The 19,046-nt window shown below is 41.9% G+C and overlaps 1 protein-coding gene across 1 annotated transcript in view; it reads right to left on the bottom strand.

Annotated features, from left to right (window-relative positions):
* Nucleotides 1-19,046, bottom strand: part of FRMD3 (FERM domain containing 3) — a 149,997-nt gene that overhangs the window by 15,903 nt on the left and 115,048 nt on the right. Inside the window, exons 9-13 of the mRNA XM_066614795.1 lie at nucleotides 18,835-18,898; nucleotides 17,119-17,207; nucleotides 15,920-15,994; nucleotides 14,177-14,245; nucleotides 12,807-12,928 (exon numbers count right to left, since the gene is read on the bottom strand). Of these exons, the coding sequence (XP_066470892.1) occupies nucleotides 12,807-12,928; nucleotides 14,177-14,245; nucleotides 15,920-15,994; nucleotides 17,119-17,207; nucleotides 18,835-18,898 (419 nt within the window). The remainder of the gene's footprint in view (nucleotides 1-12,806; nucleotides 12,929-14,176; nucleotides 14,246-15,919; nucleotides 15,995-17,118; nucleotides 17,208-18,834; nucleotides 18,899-19,046) is intronic.

Genomic DNA, 19,046 nt, shown 5'->3' with positions numbered 1-19,046 from the left:
AGGCGAGGTCAACCAGGATCGGGCGCAGCAGATGGAACGCTGGGTGCAGCACTACTCTGAGCTGTATTCCTGAGAAAATGCAGTAACCGAGGAAGCACTGAACAACATCGAGTGCCTGCCTTTGCTGGAGGAGCTTGACAGTGAACCAACCCTAGAAGAACTTCACGTGGCCTTGGACTCCCTTGCCTCTGGCAAGGCACCTGGAAAAGACAGCATCCCTGCTGAAGTCCTAAAGTGCTGCAAAGAGATCATCGCTACTGAGCTGCATGAAATCCTCTGTCTCTGCTGGAGAGAAGGTGAAGTACCTCAAGACATGAGGGACGCAAACATCATCACGCTGTACAAGAACAAAGGTGACAGGGGTGACTGCAACAACTACCGTGGCATCTCTCTCCTTAGCGTTGTAGGAAAGCTGTTTGCCCGAGTTGCACTAAAGAGGCTCCAGGTACTTGCAGAGAGCGTCTATCCAGAATCACAGTGCGGATTCCGAGCCAGCAGGTCCACCACTGATATGGTATTCTCCCTTAGACAACTGCAGGAGAAATGCAGGGAACAACGACAGCCACTCTTTATAGCCTTCACAGATCTCACAAAGGCTTTCGACCTGGTCAGCAGGGACGGCCTCTTCAAGATTCTCCCCAAGATCGGATGTCCACCCAGGCTCCTCAGCATCATCAGATCCTTCCACAAGGACATGAAAGGCACTGTTGTCTTCGATGGCTCCACATCAGACCCCTTTGACATCCGAAGCGGCGTGAAGCAGGGCTGTGTTCTTGCACCAACCTTGTTTGGGATTTGCACCAACCTGAAGCAGGCCTTTGGAACTGCAACAGAAGGCATCTATCTCCAGACCAGATCAGATGGAAAGCTCTTCAACCTCTTCAGACTAAGAGCAAAGTCCAAAGTCCAGCTGAAATGTCTTTGTGACTTCCTCTTTGCCGACGATGCAGCTGTCACTACCCACTCTGCCAAAGATCTCCAGCAGCTCATGGATCGTTTTAGCAAGGCCTGCCAAGATTTTGGACTGACGATCAGCCTTAAGAAAACACAGGTCATGGTTCAGGATGTGGACTCACCTCCCTTCATTACAATCTCTGTGCATGAACTGGAGGTTGTCCATGACTTTGTGTACCTTGGCTCAACGATCTCTGACACTCTTTCTCTCGATACTGAGCTAAACAAACGCATTGATAAAGCAGCTACCACGTTTTCCAGACTCACAAAGAGAGTCTGGTCCAACAAGAAGCTGACAGAACATACCAAGATGTTCTACAGAGCTTGCGTCCTGAGTTCACTTCTGTACTGCAGCGAGTCATGGACAACAGGAGAGGAACAGGAGAGGAACACAACAGGAGAGGAAACTGAACGCTTTCCACATGCGCTGCCTCCGACGCATCCTCGGTATCATCTGGCAGGACAAAGTTCCAAACAACACAGTCCTGGAACGTGCTGGAATCCCTAGCATGTATTCACTGCTGAAACAGAGACGCCTGCGTTGGCTTGGTCATGTCGTGAGAATGGATGATGGCCGGATCCCAAAGGATCTCCTCTATGGAGAACTCGTGCAAGGAAAGCGCCCTACAGGTAGACCACAGCTGCAATACAAGGACATCTGCAAGAGGGATCTGAAGGCCTTAGGGATGGACCTCAACAAGTGGGAAACCCTGGCCTCTGAGCGGCCCGCTTGGAGGCAGGCTGTGCAGCATGGCCTTTCCCAGTTTGAAGAGACACTTTGCCAACAGTCTGAGGCTAAGAGGCAAAGAAGGAAGGCCCATAGCCAGGGAGACAGACCAGGGACAGACTGCACTTGCTCCCGGTGTGGAAGGGATTGTCACTCCCGGATTGGCCTTTTCAGCCACACTAGACGCTGTGCCAGAACCACCTTTCAGAGCGCGATACCATAGTCTTTCGAGACTGAAGGTTGCCAATACAAGAGAAAATATACAAAGCTTGACCACATTTTCAAGATATGGGAGAGCCTAATAATCACAGGCCATCCATTCAGCCAGCGATACCTCAGCACAGTGGCGCAGCAGATGGTGGTGCTGAGAGAGCCTGAGAGGCCTCAGGCCTCATCTGGCCCACTGGCCTTATGCTTGACACCCCTTTATTGAAAGAATAAAACTATATAACTGATGAAATTCACATAGATTTCCTCTGACCATATCAGTTTTAACACACACACACACACACACACACACACACACACACACAGAGAGAGAGAGAGAGAGAGAGAGAGAGAAATGACCATTTAAGATGCCCATGGACATAGAAAGCAGCATGAATTGGGAAAAGTAGCCACACCTTTTAATAGTGACCAAAGAGATACAGGTCCTGCCCTTTTTTATCTGTTGATTTTGTATCACTGAATTTGATTCAACCTGTTGAGTGGCTAAAAAAAGATCACTTCCAAATCATTTAAATAAGTGGGGAGAAAGTCGTGGAAAAAAGTTGCCTTACTTTCCATGGCAAGCTGGAGGGATGCAGGGCAGTCTACAGTGCTCCAGTAAGCCATTTTCTGGTCACCCGGAGGCCTCCTCCTCCCTTCCTTGGCCAGATAGTACTCTGGCTCTGGGGGAAGGCTGCCATACACTGTGAGGCAAGGAGGGAGTGCACATGCATGCCCACACACTCTGCTGAAGGAGAGAAGAGCAGTCGTGGCTCAGCATCCCTCTAGTCTGTCTGTGTTTCCAGTGATCACTGGGAGACACCCAGCGAAACCTATTTCCCCAAGGAGGGAGGGATGCCAAGCCGCAACTGCTCCTCTCCTTCGGCAGAGTGTGGGTTTGCATGTGTCTTCCTCCTCTCCTCACTTCAAGGTGTATGGCAGCCTTCCCCCGGGTCCAGCATGAACTTAGAGCACTCTCCAGCCAAGGGAGAGGTAGGAGATCTCAGCGTGACCAGGAAATGGCTTCCTGGAGCACCCTGGACTGCCCTGCATCCCTCCTGCTTGCTGTGGAAAGTAAGGCAACCTTCCCCCCAGCTTTCCCCTCACTTATTTAAAAGGTTTTAAAGGAAACTTCCTATAACGTGGATTTGATTTGAACCAGAAATGAGAGAAAACATCATTTCCAGTTCCAACTTAGACGTTCATGGGTTTTCTCAACCGTGGGAGCTTGGGGAACCAAACCCCATAGATAATAAGGTTGACCTGTACTTCCGTGCAGGGTAGAGAGTGTTAAACTTTTTTTCAAAAAACCCATTGTCAAATGTGCACATTTCTATGGAAAAATGGTGAGTGGAAAATTTAATATGCATTCAGACACACCATATCTGTTCAAAGGCAACACAAAAAGATGCAGGAAAGCTGAAATGTGGTGGTAAATCCACCTTCCTGAATGGACACAATCCAATTAAAAAGCGGATATGTGCAGTTGAAACTGCATTTCTTTCTTTCACATGTCTACCTCAACAGTGTTTTAAATGGGATGTGTGAAATTGATTTTACTACAACTGACCTCAAAACAAGTGCTGACCAAGCATTTAATTATCTGCTGGCAGTCTCCAGAATTGTTTCTTTACAGGCACATACGCAAAGAGCGCTTTAACTCCTACACACCTGTTTCACTTCTGTCCTCTTTAAAGTAAAATATTCTCTTTCAATATTTAAACAGGGGGTGACCAACCTTTCAACATTAGGGCTCCTGAACCTTTTAACTAAATTGTGTAGAGGAGGGAATTTCAGTGGGTGCAGCTTGTGATCTATGAGATGACAAGCTGCACATGCTGAAATCTGCTCTTCTACACAACTGTTAAAAGTCTGGGAGCACTAAAGACCCCTGATTTAAACAGTTCTCTTATCACTCTACTTCTTCTTCATGTAGCCGTTGACATCCCCTTATCCAAAGCATTCCTTAAATTCTTTCTTTGAGCTCCAACAATTCCATTCACTCAGTCATGAGAATCCTCAGCAATTGCAAACTATTTTCCTGGTCTATTTAACTCTTCTAATTGATATTTTTTATAGTTTTTGAAGCCATCTTTGGATTCCTGAAGTTCATTTTATAAACATTTTCAGGAAATTGCCTCCAAGTTTTGCGATTGTTTCTACAACCAGCATTTTTTTTGGTAAGTGAACTAATGGAATCTGCACTAATGGAATCTAAATGCTATTGCCAGTGTTTCTTTTTCTGTTGGATATTTGGGTTAGGTTGGGTTGTTGTCTGTGCTTCAGAATCACGTGCAACAGGTGAGTTTTTCTAATCCTACAGAACTATTGTCTAATAACACAGTTCCAGACTCTTTCACATTGTAAGTCTTCAACACAAGAGCTATTGTTAGCAGCTACTGTGACAGTTTCATGGATTGACATGCACTGAATGGTATTGTTATTATTGCCCAGTTTTGAATAAACTTTACTAGATAAATTACCACTTCTAGGCATCTTTATGAGGCAGACATGCTCTCCAGACTAGGAATTTCTGATTTGGCCTCCATTTTAGTTGCATTAGGTTTTATTCCTTCTTGAGTAAAAATACACTTTTGATATTTTTCAGACATGAGAAAGTTGCATTTTCCTTTATTTCAGCTCTAGATGAAATCTATTCTTCTCTTGGTGAAATCTAGACACCTCTCTAAAAGTAGACATGGTGTTAGCCACATCATTAGCCCAGGCCTGCTTGAACTTCCATGCGTAAATAGCACTTGGAGCAATATGGATTGGGACCATGGCAGAATTTAATCCTACTCCCTACACACACACTTTGTGGTCCTAATCTGGATTGTCTCCTCTGCACCTGCTCTGTACATGCCAAAAGGTCATCTAGCTAATGCTGCAATCTTATGCACACTTCTCTAGGAGGAAGTCCCATTGAACATAGTGGCATTTACATCTTAGTAAACTTGTATAAGATTGCACTGTAAGTTTGCCAGAATCCAGAACTGACATCAAAGACTGAAAATCATTCTAATTCTGCTTATACCAGAGAAGATTCCCATTAATTATTATTATTATTAACAACAACAACAGTATTTATATACCGCTTGAAAATATTCTCCTAGAATTGCTTTCTTATAGGTCTTGTATCCAAGCACATTCTTATCTCATTTCTGCTAGATTTGTCCACAATAACTATTGGACTGACCCTCTCTCTATATTTTCTCGCTGGACTATCATATTTGGTTCTCTTTGTGGTACCTGTGCATTTGTTTTTGATGCTTTCATGCCCATCGGTCCACTTCATACTCATTAGTCCATTCCATACTCATTAGTCTACAGTTTTTCTTTTCAACTTTATACAGTTTGGAAACAGCTATTCCTAAATAAGGCTTTCTGTGAGAGTTTCACTTTTAGAACATTAAGGGTACAATCCTAACCAGGTCTACTCTGAAGTAAGTCCTATTTTGTTCAGTGGGGCTTACTCTCAGGAAAGTGTGGTTAGAACTGCAGCCTAAGATATGTAATTTCTGTCTGTACAGGACTCCAAAGGTTGAACATTAAAAGCCATGAAACTGCACATTCATAGTACACTGAAAGGTTTTTTTTGCAAGCAGTTTAGATCCTTAGATTTATAACTCTCACTAGAAGACTTGCATGTGATTATTTAAGGAGCATCTTTTTAAAATCTATGTATCAAATGTTCTCTTCAATTTGCCAAATCAGCTAGCCAGTTGGAATGGCAATTTATCTGAAATCTTGAAAACCAGAGGTAAATAAGGATTTAGCTTCTATTTTCTTCCTATGCCTACTTCTAATTTCCCCTATTCTTCTGGATCATTATTGGCATGACAAACTGAAAAGAAATGAAATGAGACTTTTTTTGTACAGGAAAGCTTCAAAAAACTAAGCAAAGTCAAGTTCAACTTACCAGCACTTTTAGCTGTGATCCTAGACCCATGTCTCAGCAACCGAATGCACACATCTTTGCTACAATGGTTAACCATCCGCAAATGAATACTCTTCCTGGTTTGGATTTTTACTAGGCATTTCACCATATTGACTTGTTGCAGTATTTTCTATTGCAGCCTTACGAACTAGTCACCCATACTGGCTGTGACCTTTGCTAAGTTTCCACTGTGTTCAGCTTGGGAGAGTCTTGCTGAATGAATCAAATAACTGGCTTCTAACACAGCCAATAGAAATAGCCCACTAGAGAATAGACTGGGAGGCTATTTTTAAACTTTTCCAACTGTCTCATAATGCACAATACAATTTACTTCAAATACCAACCATCTCCTCAGCAGTTGTTGATAAACAGCTGCATTGCACATACCAGACTAAGTCTGAAATATGTTTACTGCATGAAAACACAAATAATATGACAGTAAAAATTCACAGGTGCAAAATATATCTTTAAGGGACCCAAGATTCTGTTCTTTAACTTTGCCCTAACACATTTAACAGTCAATTATCTGTGGCTCCAATCCTTGTTTAAGCACAAGCTACTCTTCCACTTCATTCTTCAATGATACCTGCCATTAGATTGTCTGGAAACCATGCAGTTACCTCAATACAAGCTCTCTCAACAAGCAAGAGATAATTCTGTTTCTTTAATTGTTATTTTAGTTTGTACGAGCTGGATATTGTGAACCAAGAAGTTAAAATCTGTATTTCATTCATGCAATAGCTAGAAAAATGGTTCTTCCAGGAGGAAGAATGTATGTATGCAAAGTGAGGAGACAGAAAAGCACTCACTAATAGGGATAGTTGCAACAGCAGCTACATTCCTAGGGCAAAGTTCATCTATCATTCAGTGAAAAAAGTGAACTGGGATGAAATTCTGTTCAAGTTCTTGATGTCAGACCAAACAAATGGACATAGAAAGTTTGGAAATGTAAACACTAGTTTTGGATCCCTTTGGAAACCAAACTGTTATGATTACAGGTGAGTGAAAACAGTTTTATTTCTTCATGGATTTTTGTGTTTTTCAAAGTTAGAAGTGCAGAAAGTGGTGTTATGTGTTTTTATTCCAAGGGCATATTTTTATAAATTATAACTATAAATTAAAACCACTTTTAAAGTGTACTAGTTAGGTGATATAGGTGATATATGTCAGCAGATGCAGCCACATGCATGTAGAGGTGTTAGAGACTATACAGTGGTGTAAGAGAATGGTCTTATTTTTTTTGCAGATTTTTTGCGTTTTGTTTTTTGCAAGAGTGACAAGCGCAGAAAGTGGTGTTATTTGTTTTTATTTCGTTATTTTCAAAAAAATCCTCTGGTTATGATGCTTCTCCCCATACTGTGTACTGTACACTTCCAGTAATGATCTGTTGATGTAATGCAATTATGGTATTTCATATTGTCATGGTGTAACTGATCTTGTATAAGGGCAAACAAAATCTTTGAAGATTCCATACCTGTATACTGTATAAGGCAAGGAGGCACTTTCCTAAGTGGTGGTTGTCTTATATTTAGCAGGGAGAGGAGATAACAATTGTCCCTATTCATCCGTAGCATGACATCTTTTCTTATGGCTATTGCTGGTGTTTCCTTCGAGTCTTTTGAGTTTCTGAGTCCTTTTGGGACAGGCGACCATCTTTCATTTCTTTAAGCTATATAAAACAGCTATGCAAACTTCCTGTTGAAAGTGATTTATAAATCACCACAATTGTAATAATGCCTGTGAAATGGAGGAGGTCAAAAGATCTTGCTGGGGTAAGATTACAGCGGAATTTGGGACAGGTTCCATCTATCAGCTGTTGTGCTGAGGTTGCTGGGTCTTTGGCAAAGTTGAAACATTAAGGTTCTGCAAGTCTTATTTTTGCTAAATTTTATTATATCCTTTTGAATAACATGTAAATGAGAGATTCAGATACTACAGTGCATATAAGTGACCAGCACAAATAGTTCCCTCGATTTCATTTGCAAGAAGAGTTCTGCCTGGGCAAAATGTGCTTCTATGAATTTTGCTGCAATCATTATAAATGATTCATTCTGCAGACAAGCAGACTAACTAACCCTTTCCCTGCTCTGGCCTCTTCTGCCTCATTTTCAAACATAAAAGCTCCATGTAATCCTGTTGTTGCAAAATATACCCCTTGGAGCAGTTTCGAGGATATAAAAAGTAAGTCACTGACTGCCAACAAGTGAGGCCAATGTGCTATTTATATATTTAAAAAATCATAAGGGCTTCACCAAGTCATTAACGTGTTCCCTAATTCACAGGCAAGCCTCCCGAGGTGAGCAAATGGGTTTGGGAAGGTGGTGCATTATACCCAAGGTCAACAAATCACTCATGCAAAAATTAAATCATATCAAGCTACTTAGAAAAAAAAAACACACACAAAAGGAGGACTGAAGAAAGCATTATGATGCATTACATATATCTTGAAATCATATGGCTGAGTCAGTCTCATATATACACACCCATTAAATTATTTCCACCTGCAAAGCTTAGACAAGACACTGTTCCCTCATGCTGGAAATCATTACTGCTGTGTGGTGCCAAAATGACATTTCTGGTGAAGAAATTCCTAACATTCGCCTCTGATTCAGCTTAGGGCGCAATCCCAACCCCTTAAGTCAGTGCTTTCCAGCACTGACATAAGGGCAATGCGGCTCTAAGGCAGGGGTGCTCAAACTTTCAACTTTAAAGGTCCCACAGATGACAAGCTGCACCTGCTGAAATTCTCTCTTCTATACACTTGTTAAAGGTCCAGCATCCCTAAAGTTTAAAGTTTGAGCATTTGAGCAACTTTAGTTAAAGGTCCCACAGATGACAAGCTGCACCTGCTGAAATTCTCTCTTCTATACACTTGTTAAAGGTCCAGCATCCCTAAAGTTGAAAGTTTGAGCATCCCTACTCTAAGGTAAGGGAACAAACATTCCCTTACTTTGAGGAGGCCTCCATGAGTGACACCCAACTGCAGGATGCAGCACATGTCCCACTGGCACCACTGTGCCAGTGCTGGAAAGCACTGACATAAGGGGTTAGGAGGGAATAAACATTCCCTTACTTTGGGGAGGCCTCCATGAGTGACACCCAACTGCAGGATGCAGCACATGCCCCATTAACACCGCTATGCCAGCGCTGGATAGCACTGACACAAGGGGTTAGGATTGCGCCCTTAGTTGTTTTATTTTGGTGATACCGAAGACACAAAAAATAATCCTTGCCAAAATCAGAGAACTAAAATAAACCCTACCTTCACTTAGAGAGTATAGCAAATGTGCTGATGCTACTGCAAACAAATTTGTGGTTTTATCCGTTTCCTTTAGGAGCGTTAAAGGAATGATGCTTTTATGCTATCAACAATTCCCCCTATTCTGGGAGCATACAACCAATTTTTGAAAAACATTCACCTTCTGCTACATTATATTCACTGAAATTCACACACACACACAAACACACACACACACACACAGACAGAGTTGGGAGCCTGTCAACTTTTCCCTCAAGATTCCAAGGTGCATTTCCCTCCTTCCCCCAGCAATTGGTAGTCAGCAACATTACTTACTCCATCCATAGAGGTTTCATTACTGATAGACCTATCCCAGTTTCTTGTTGTGGAAATATGCCATCTGTGCAGCGGATGTATCAGCTTTGCTAAATATGTCTGGCGCTCTCAATAATGCAAGTTATTTTTTATAACATCATCTGGATCGCTAACAACAACTGCATTAAAACAAATATGCAAGGCTTCACTACCATGATCCTTCAGCAATTGTAACTTTTTTAAAAAACATGTTTTTATTTTGTGTTAAAGATTTCTTGCTTGGAAGCAAATTCTGTACTCCCACCATTCAAGATTAGAATGAACTCTTTTTAAAAAAGAAGCTGAGGTGGTCCTTCTCACAGTGTTACTATCCCCCCATTACATTTCCACTAGTTCTTTCACACTAGTGTTACAGGATTGGGGCCACCATTGAGCTTAGAAGGAATTAACCCACCCTCCAATGATTGCCTACATCATATTCAAGGATTCTGAGTGATAAACAGTCCTGTCATCAGGAAAACAACCAAGGAATATGAGATCACAGAGATCCAAGGTGATTCCAGGACTATATTTATAGTTCATGACTCATGGAATTCTTTTGGATGGAGGTTCCAGAAAAATCAAGCTCTACACAAATCTAATGACTAATGGAAAACATACTGTGAGTTAACTCATGGCACCGCAGAAGTAAATGTACACACAATTAAACTGAATAGAACTAAATAAAAAGGCTATGAACATGTTTTTGGTAATCAGATGGCAAGGACATAGGTCTGTCTGCAATACAGTGAAAACCTTATTCATTCAGAGCCAATGTGCAAACTCAAAGGAATGTGGCAATAGTGACTCCAGAGAAGAAACTTCAGGACAAAAATCTGATGGCTTTGGGAGACAGACCTTGGACACAGCCTGTAAACATTTAATTCTAAAACATGGTCATGTTCCTACAAGGCAGCTATCTTGTAGCCATCTGTTTTTCTGTCTTTTGCAAAACTTCTCACTGCTTCTCCCATCACATACAAATGCATCCTCTGCCCCAAATGGACACACATACCTCCTATAGATGGAAATAAAGGTTACATATACAGTTGATATATGGTGTAGTTAGGACAAGCCACCACTAGACACTCCATTCTCAGGCCACCCCACATCACCACTCACCGAGACACTTGGGGTTACGAACACGGGAGGGAGTATCACGCGGCATGGAGAAGGAGCCACATTCCCAAGCTGCCAGGCTTCCAGGAAGAAACACAGAGATGGGGTCATGCTGGACCAGGTGGGAGCTGATGGCAGGATCTTCCCCTGCCAGAGTATAAAAGCAGCAGCACAAGTGAGAGCAAAGACTCAGCAGTAGGAGTTTCTCAATCAGCCTGCTAAAGAAGCTAAAATTTCCTTCAAGTTTAGGAAGAAACCCAGTTCCAATCTAAAGAACCAGTAAGGGACAATAACCAAGAAAGCATTCAGCATAAGAATAATTCCAGCCACATACCCTGGAGAACCATACTAGGAAGATCATCTAAGCTCTCAGTACACCGTGCATTTTATACAGGTAAAAGGAGAAAAGGACAGGGGGAAAGAAAGTTTCAGGAGAAAGGAGGAAGTGGGGACATTGTCACATGCATCAACATCATGAAATTTGTGTCCTGGAACTACTAAATGGAGGGTGTTGTCTGGCTTTTACCCACAGAAGAACAGGACCAGACAACAGCAGAATACTACCACCACCATCCCATAGTGAAATAAATTAGCTTGAGTGGTACAGTTCTTGATTATAATCCTTGAGGAAAAAATAGAACACTACTGCCCCCATGCTTGGGGTGTTCAAAGACTTGCTTTACCAGTATTGTCCAGTATTTCCTTCTCAGCCCTTCCCAATTCTCTACACAATCTTTTTTCCTAGCAACTATGGCACCCATTACTTTTTTCCAAGTACTTTTCACCATGACTTTTCTTGAAACTGTGGAAAAAAAATAAAGCTCTGGTGGACCCTCATATTCTTAGGGCATCTCCACCTGTATCTATGTTTACTAAGCTTTCTTGCAGAATCCACTTGAAAGCGCATAAAATTCAGTTTTGTGTACATTTTAGTAAATGTGGTTATATTGCATTCTCTCCATGAGGTTTTCAGAGATAAAAGAATCAATGTGTTCCAGTAGATAGTGTGAGATTCAGAACCTGGGTTCAGATTGCAGTTCAGCCAGACGACTCAGTAGACAGCCTTTTACAAAGAGTTATCACTCATCTTCAGCCCTCCATTGAGAAAATGGTAATTCAACTTCATAAGATTATAAGGATGAATGAGACCATTGATTCCCATTGTTCTTTGATTTAGGACAGCCAACAATTTAAGGAAAGCCAACAGTTTTGCTTTCATGTTGATTAGCTCTTGCTATGAGCCAATTTTTTTCATTTCCACCTTTCCTCAAAGAGTTCAGGGTCATCTTCTCCCGTTCCCACTTCTTCCACTCCCATTTATCATCACAACTCTGTAAGGTAAGCTCATCTGAGAGACAGTAGTTGGCCCTAGGTCACCCAGTGAGCTTCATGGCTGAAGGAAGATTTGAATCTAGGTCTCTGATGGCCCAATAGGGCCTTATGTTGCTGAAACTAGAGTTCTGGCAGTGTAAGGTAATTTACGGTTGTCACAAAGTGTGACATGTCATTCAGGATGACCTGGATACACACACCAGCAAACAGAAAAGGAGCTCCAGTGTTGATAAGTCAGCACAGAGGGTTGGACAGCAGTGGGGAGGGGGAGGAACAGGACAGAGATCAGGGCAGGGAAGAGGACAGACTGAGGTTGAGAAGGGGGCGGTATTGGTGGCTGTGGGAACACTGAAATCCTATTCTCCTTCCTGGCCTCAATTCACCTTCCCAGGTTCACTTGGATCTGTGCCAGCTATATATCTGGTGCAAGTCTGAGTAGACACCAGGGTGGCAAAGGCCTACTCCCAGGGCAAGGGAGCAAATGTTGAGAATGCCTTCACAGCTTCAAATTTCCCTGTTGAATGCAGTGTGCGACATGTTAGTATAGTCACACAGCTCTCACACAGGGAGTTACATAGGATTGGGCTGGTGTTCCTGGGGGCAGGCAGGAAGCAGGAGGCGGGGCCAGGATCCAGCCGTTATGCCAGATCCTGACCCTGTTCCCCGGGTGGCACAGATCCAAGTAGACCCTCTGGGGCCAGTGCAGCGTGACATGGGGTAAGGGGAACACTGGCCTGCCTGTTCCAGTGCAAGTTAGGAATGGGCTGTGAATTAGTGAAAATGAAAATGGTTTTTAGTGATGCTGTGGAACTCGAAAAATTTAAAATGAAAAGTTTATGCCCACTATCTGCTTAGTTTTGTTTTGTTCTGCATGTGTTTTGTTCTGCATGTTTTGTTCTGTATATGTGTGAGAAAGGCCACAACAGGAACAGACTTACCTTCATCAGAAGGAACCTCTTCCTGGTCATTTGAGGATGGAAGGAGAGGTTGTAGAGGCTCCATATTAATGATGAGCTGTTTGTTCAAAGAGTGAGAGCTGCGACTCTGAGTAATGCAAGTTCTGAAAAAGCAAAGGAAAAATTGAGAATTTTTTTCACTCAGAAATACCTGCAAGCAACTAACTGCAATGTCTTAAAATATATTGCCAAAGGCACAACAACATTAACTGGAGCCTTCTTATTTTCTTCGGAATACTCCTTGGTATAGAAACACATAATGCAGAGTACTCTAAAAAGGACATCTTTCCTTTATTTTATATATGATAGCCTAACAGTATATTCCCTAGAATACTCCTATATGGTATTTGATAGGGGAAGAAAATCAATTAGGGAAGAATGAAAGTATAAGGTACAGAAAAGGTAAAAAGCAAGGAATTACAAAATCGAGATTCAGTGGCCAATGCAAGAGCAGAATTTTCTCTAGCCAGTTCCCTTCACTATTTGTTAACTGGACACCATATTTAAGGTCAAACAGCTGGTTTGGATTATACTAGCAGTCCATTGCATGAGAAGAAGCATATGCATGTTTGGATGCTTCCCCCCAATTATTACTTCCATCTGTTCCGGGGGTTTGGGGGGGGGGAACAACTGTATATACATACTACTCCTTATGCAGTGTATAAGTTTACAATTGTGTAGATCTTGATTCACTACCTTGTGACCAAGGAAGATTTATTGCTGCTGTCATGGTCCATAAGTGTAGAATTGTTCAATTAGTATTTCCTCTTTTTTTGGCATTTTGATTGTCCTAACAGCGGGTTACAACCAGAAGCGGATTTAGGGGGGTGACGCAGTAAGTATGGCATGCTCCACAATGTGCCATTGCCCTGAATGGCTCTGACGGCGAGGAGGGGAGGGGCTGCTGACACAGCACATTGCAGAATGTGCTGTACTTACCACGCTGCTCCCCCACAGCTCCACTTCTTGTTACAATAATTAAAATACAATTTTTTTTTTAAAAAGGAATAATTGTAGGCTTCTAGACCAGAGGCTCTCTAGCAGGCCCGAGTTAGAAAGGGGGAAAATAAACCCTATAATTGATGTAATGGATTTTTCAATATGAAGTAGATAAGCCTTCTGTGTATTTGTATATCAAGGGCCAAGATTATGTAACAACTTTCTGTATGATGTACAACAAACAAATATACATTGTGCAACCTCTTTGGGAATATATAGCAGCATTACTTCAGATCTTTGAGAATTACAAAGCTGTCACTATATTCAGACAGTGGCTAGTTTCACAGTCAAGAATCAAGATGATCTAAACATTAACAGCAACTTATTATAGCATTATTTAAATCAGAAAATACCTATGCACTTCAGGTGGCTCCCTCTGAATTTTTGAACTTGCCTCAACAACCTCTTCAGCGACTTTCCCACTGTAACAAAAAATAACATTGGACATAAAATCTATTTGAATTTACATTGGAGGTAACTGTGACAGTGGAGTAACAGCAATGAATACCTATATTTAAAGAATATCAGATTAGATAAATGTGTTCATCTTTAAAAATAAATTTAACTCTCAAAAAACAACTCCTGGTTATAATCCCAGCAGAAAGTAGGTCTTCGAAGGATAAATTCTATCTATGGCCAGGGGCAATATGACCTTAACCCACTTGCCTGCCAAATTCAGTGTGCCTTCGGTTACAATCCTAACCAATTTTCCAGGACTGACATAAGGGCAATGCAATTCTGAGGTAAGGGAACAAACATTGCCTTATCTTGAGGAGGCCTCCATGACTGCTCCCCAACTGCAGGATGCAGCACATGCCCCACTGGCACAGCTATGCCAGCGCTGGAAAGTAGGTTAGGATTGTAACTTTCATCTCTTTATAGAAACTTCAAATGAATAATCTAGTCTAGTCAAACTTTTCAGCAGCAAGACCCACTTTTTAGAATGACAATCTGTCTGGACCAAACGGAAGTAATGTTATTAACTTGGAAGTGATGTCATGGCTGGAAGTGATACCATCAATTTAGGCTTCAAACCTAAGCTGTGATCAGTCAAAGGTCCCATTACACAGCACACTCATAGTATTATTTTGCATAGCTTGGAATTCAAACATTCCAGCTTGGAAGTCAAAGCAGAACACAGACTTGGATCGTTCTCCAACCCCACAACACTTCCCTCTTTCCAGTGGCCTATCTTCCCACCTATTCAAGGCAAAGCACGATGTCCCTCTTCCACTGGGAGCCTTCCCTGCCCAGCAGCTCTGAACCTGTATTTTCAGCTCTGTATTTTCCAATGGCGGCTGAGCTAGGTGCTATGCGATCCATCTGAAATTAGCTTGCAACCCACTGTTTGAGAAATGCTGATCTAGGGTCCAATCCTAAACTTTGTGCCCCCGCTCACTGCACGGTCGCAAATGTGCCATAAGACACATTTACGGGCCCGAGCACCGGTGCTCCGCTAGTGCTAGCCTGCACTTAGCGCCAGATGAGCGCCAGAGATCCGTCACTTGGTGGTCACATAAACTGCTGAGCAGCGGAGTGGTAGGTGGAGGCGTGGGGGAAGGCGGGAAGGAGGCATTCCAGGGAGGGGGAGGCAGAGGGAGGGTGGGGAGGTGGAGTGCCAGGGAGGGAGCTGGGCGGGGGAGAGACAGAACTGGTCGAGTTTTGCTCCACTAGATCTAGAGCCTCTGTGTTGGGCTTGCCAGCCAAAATGGAGGCTCTTGATTCTACAGCGACCCTTGGGTTGCTATAGAATCAAGTAGCCCCAATGCAGGCCTACTCACTTTACCCAGGGGAAGGGGACAAATGTCCCCTTCTCCTGAGGAGCCAGCGGTGGCTGCCTGGAGCGTGCAGGATGCAGTGGCAGCCATTTTCAGAGCCGCTGCTCCCCCGTGCACCAAGCAGCTCAGGACTGGGCTACTAGTCTTCATACTACTTATGGTTTCTCTGTTTAAGACTGTTAAGACAGATGGAAATCAATGCTTAGTCAGATTCAGACAGGAATCAGAATTTTTACTGATGACTCATCAGTAAACATGAGTTAGCTAGCATGAGTTAGCTAGCAGAAAAAATTGCTATTGGCAAAATAAAACACTCACCTATACCGAAACCTGCTGCCTTTAAAAAATATTTTGCTGCTGGATACAGTCTTGATTTGGCTGGATTTTGCATACCTTCATAGAAAGAAAAGCAAAGCAAAGGCTATTTCTACACAGAAAAAGAAAACGTTTTTCAACTTTGATTATCACAATTGCATGACTCACAACAATACGAGTCCCAGACATCTTTGTGATCTTTGTGCTATCTGTTTCTTCTGGAGGTTCAGAAATCCAATAGATCTTCAGACAGAGTTCATGGTGGTGCTTCAGTACAGTTCCATACAGTTCTCTAGTACTAGTGTTTCTTGTGTCTACTGCCTGGTTGCTATAGTCTTCATGACCTTCACTTCACTACACACTGTTCTTTTTACTCTTGGCCACGCTAATCTTTCTGATCAATTCCAAATTCTATGAAGCATGAATTTTAAAGACAGAACAACAAAAATTCCACCCAAAATTTTGGGAGAAGCATACTGGAAAGCAAGACAAGGCAAATATCAAATTTGTCCAGAGCGTGAGAAGGTCTTGCAGTTGAGTCAAAAATATCAGAAATGTTTTAAAAACTTTCTGTCTAAAACAGCTTAACTAAATCAATGTCATACAACATTAACTTAGATAATGGAATTGGCCAAGACCTTCTTGGCTTTCTACTTTCTAAGCTACCAAACTGATAAATATGAATTCCATATTACAGGTGCTTTCAATAAGCAGAATAACCTGCACCATGGCAGGAACTGCAGTAGAAAAAAAGAAGGCTACTATCCTTCACGCACTTTCCTGGGAGTAAGCCCCACTGAACTCAATGGAACTCATTTCCATTGAGTTCTCAGTGGAACTCACTTCATTGAGTAGGCATGCATGGAATTGGACTATCATATTGCTTGATGCGCTCTGTTCATCTTCACATTTTTATTGTACAGCAATGCCCCCAAGTACACAGATCAGAGGACATGACCTTGCTCAGTCAGCCACAGTCTCTGTTTCTGTAACACAGGATGCTGTCACTTCATTTAGAATGCTGTCATTGCTGTCAGTTTCACTCAGAATGTTGTTAATTTCACTTGTGACCCTATCAGTGCTATTATAGAAAGTGTTCCCTAAACTTGCATGATTTTAGATGTTCATGGGGGAACCATAAATGGAACACCCAAGTACTCAGAAGCATTACTGTGTATCGGAATTACACATTTTTTACTTACTTGTAAAAAGCCTGGTTCTCCACTCCACACTTCCAAAGATGCTTGCAGGCTGCTGGTGTAGAGGTATGGAATGACAACATTGCCTTTTTCTGAGTGTTTGAAGAAAAAAATGAACAAAGGTAGGTAGGTAAAGGTTGTCTTGTTAAAGACTTTGCTGGTCTATGGACATTGGATAATTCATCATTCCTAATCAGGTGGGGAAGGACCTCTAAGGTAATTTTGAACCACTAGATTTCTTTTAGGCCACAATTCTAGAGTTGGCGGGGAATGAGTGGCTCAGTCGGAGTGTCCACCTGTATCCCTCCCAATTCTAGAGTTTCATATAACCCCCTCTCCCCACTTAATTTTCTTCAAACTTCCCTCCAAGTTTCTCCAACCCCCATTCTCCTCAGAGCACACCAGAAGTATGAAATATGTTGATGGGGCCTTGCTCTTTTGACCCTTTGCTACAACCCTGTCCAGGTTTCTCTGTTAAGGAGACTAAAAAGAATTCACTTAAAAGAGGATACTCACCTATAAGTCAATCTCACAGATAAGTCAAGGACAGGTTTTGAGCAAAAAATAATGGAATTTTCTATGGCCCTCAGATAAGTCGGGGGTTAAACTGAAGGGTGTATGAAATTCTTTAAAATGACTTGTCAGGAATTGTTCTGCGGCAGCAGCAAAATGTCAAAAAGAAAAGATGAACCATTTTACCTTCTCCAAACAGGAAGGGAGATGAAGGTGCTTATGGGACCTTCACAGGCTTTCTGAGGGATACAGTGCTGCACGTCCATAGCAGCAGCCCTCATACAGACTACAATTGCATAAGTGCCTTCACTTCTCTTCCTGTTTGGAAAAGAAGCTTAAATGGCTACCTTTTTTGTTGCTACCTCTGAATAATTACAGGTAAGTAAAATCACTCCTTTTTCCCCACACCCTGCGTCCTGCTTCTCAGCCCAGTCTCACCCCACCTCACCAAGCAACTGCTCTCAAAAGCTTCAGTCACTGTATTGATCCATCTATAAGTCAACCCATGTTCTCAGGGTCAATTTTAGGCTTTTGGACTTATACACGGGTATATACAGTATTTTGAATGAGCTGCATTGCAATAATTTTGATGTGGTTCCATTTCTTGATACCTGTACTGATAAATAGTTCAGGGCCAAACAATCCCCTTACTAAATTCACACATTTAAACCGTATTTAAAATGCAAGTCAAATGATGAAAAGACGTAACATCATATTAGAAAAATAAATCCTTTGCAGTTGAACGACGGAATATGTATGAATTTATTTCATAGTTTTTTTTCCAACTGTGTTTTTTAAGAAATGTGAAACAGAACTTCTTTCTTGAAAGCAAATTCTATATTTAGGGGCAAAAGTTGACTGTTCATCTAATATGAAAGGCAGCAATTTATTCTAGAAGATCAAATATGCACACTATCCATTAGAAATGGCCCAATTTCATATAAGAATATTTTAGGCTTGTATCCTAAGTTTCAGGTTTGCATACAGACTTCTGTTTGTGTAAAGGGGGATGAGTTTTGTAAATCTGTACTTAATTTTGCAGTTTACTGTGCCCTAGTCTGTCGTCTGCTGAGGGACTCCCCTGGAGTTTTTGCTGGTACAAAGACTGTGGTGCTGAGAAGGGGTTTACATTTGTTTTTGTAGGTTTCCTTCCCCATGCACTTAGTAGGATATAAGCCTTAGAATGCAGGAAACTTAATAGCCTACCTCCTTTTGAATTCCGATCACATAAAATGTCTTGCCTTCAAACTTTAATTTACAGACATCAGACCTACCAAAAAAGCATTTTCAATTAAATGATGAAGATAAAGTATACTTTAAAAGTTTGGCACTTTTATATATTCAGAACATGCTGCTGTGAAACAAATCACTCTTCTGCATGCAAAAATATATATGTAGCTTATTAAAATCCACAAAAT

This window comes from Tiliqua scincoides, chromosome 2 (assembly GCF_035046505.1).
Source record: "Tiliqua scincoides isolate rTilSci1 chromosome 2, rTilSci1.hap2, whole genome shotgun sequence".
Lineage (NCBI taxonomy): Eukaryota > Metazoa > Chordata > Lepidosauria > Squamata > Scincidae > Tiliqua > Tiliqua scincoides.
Note: the sequence above shows the minus strand (reverse complement) of the source record. Positions and strands in the feature narration are given on the sequence as shown.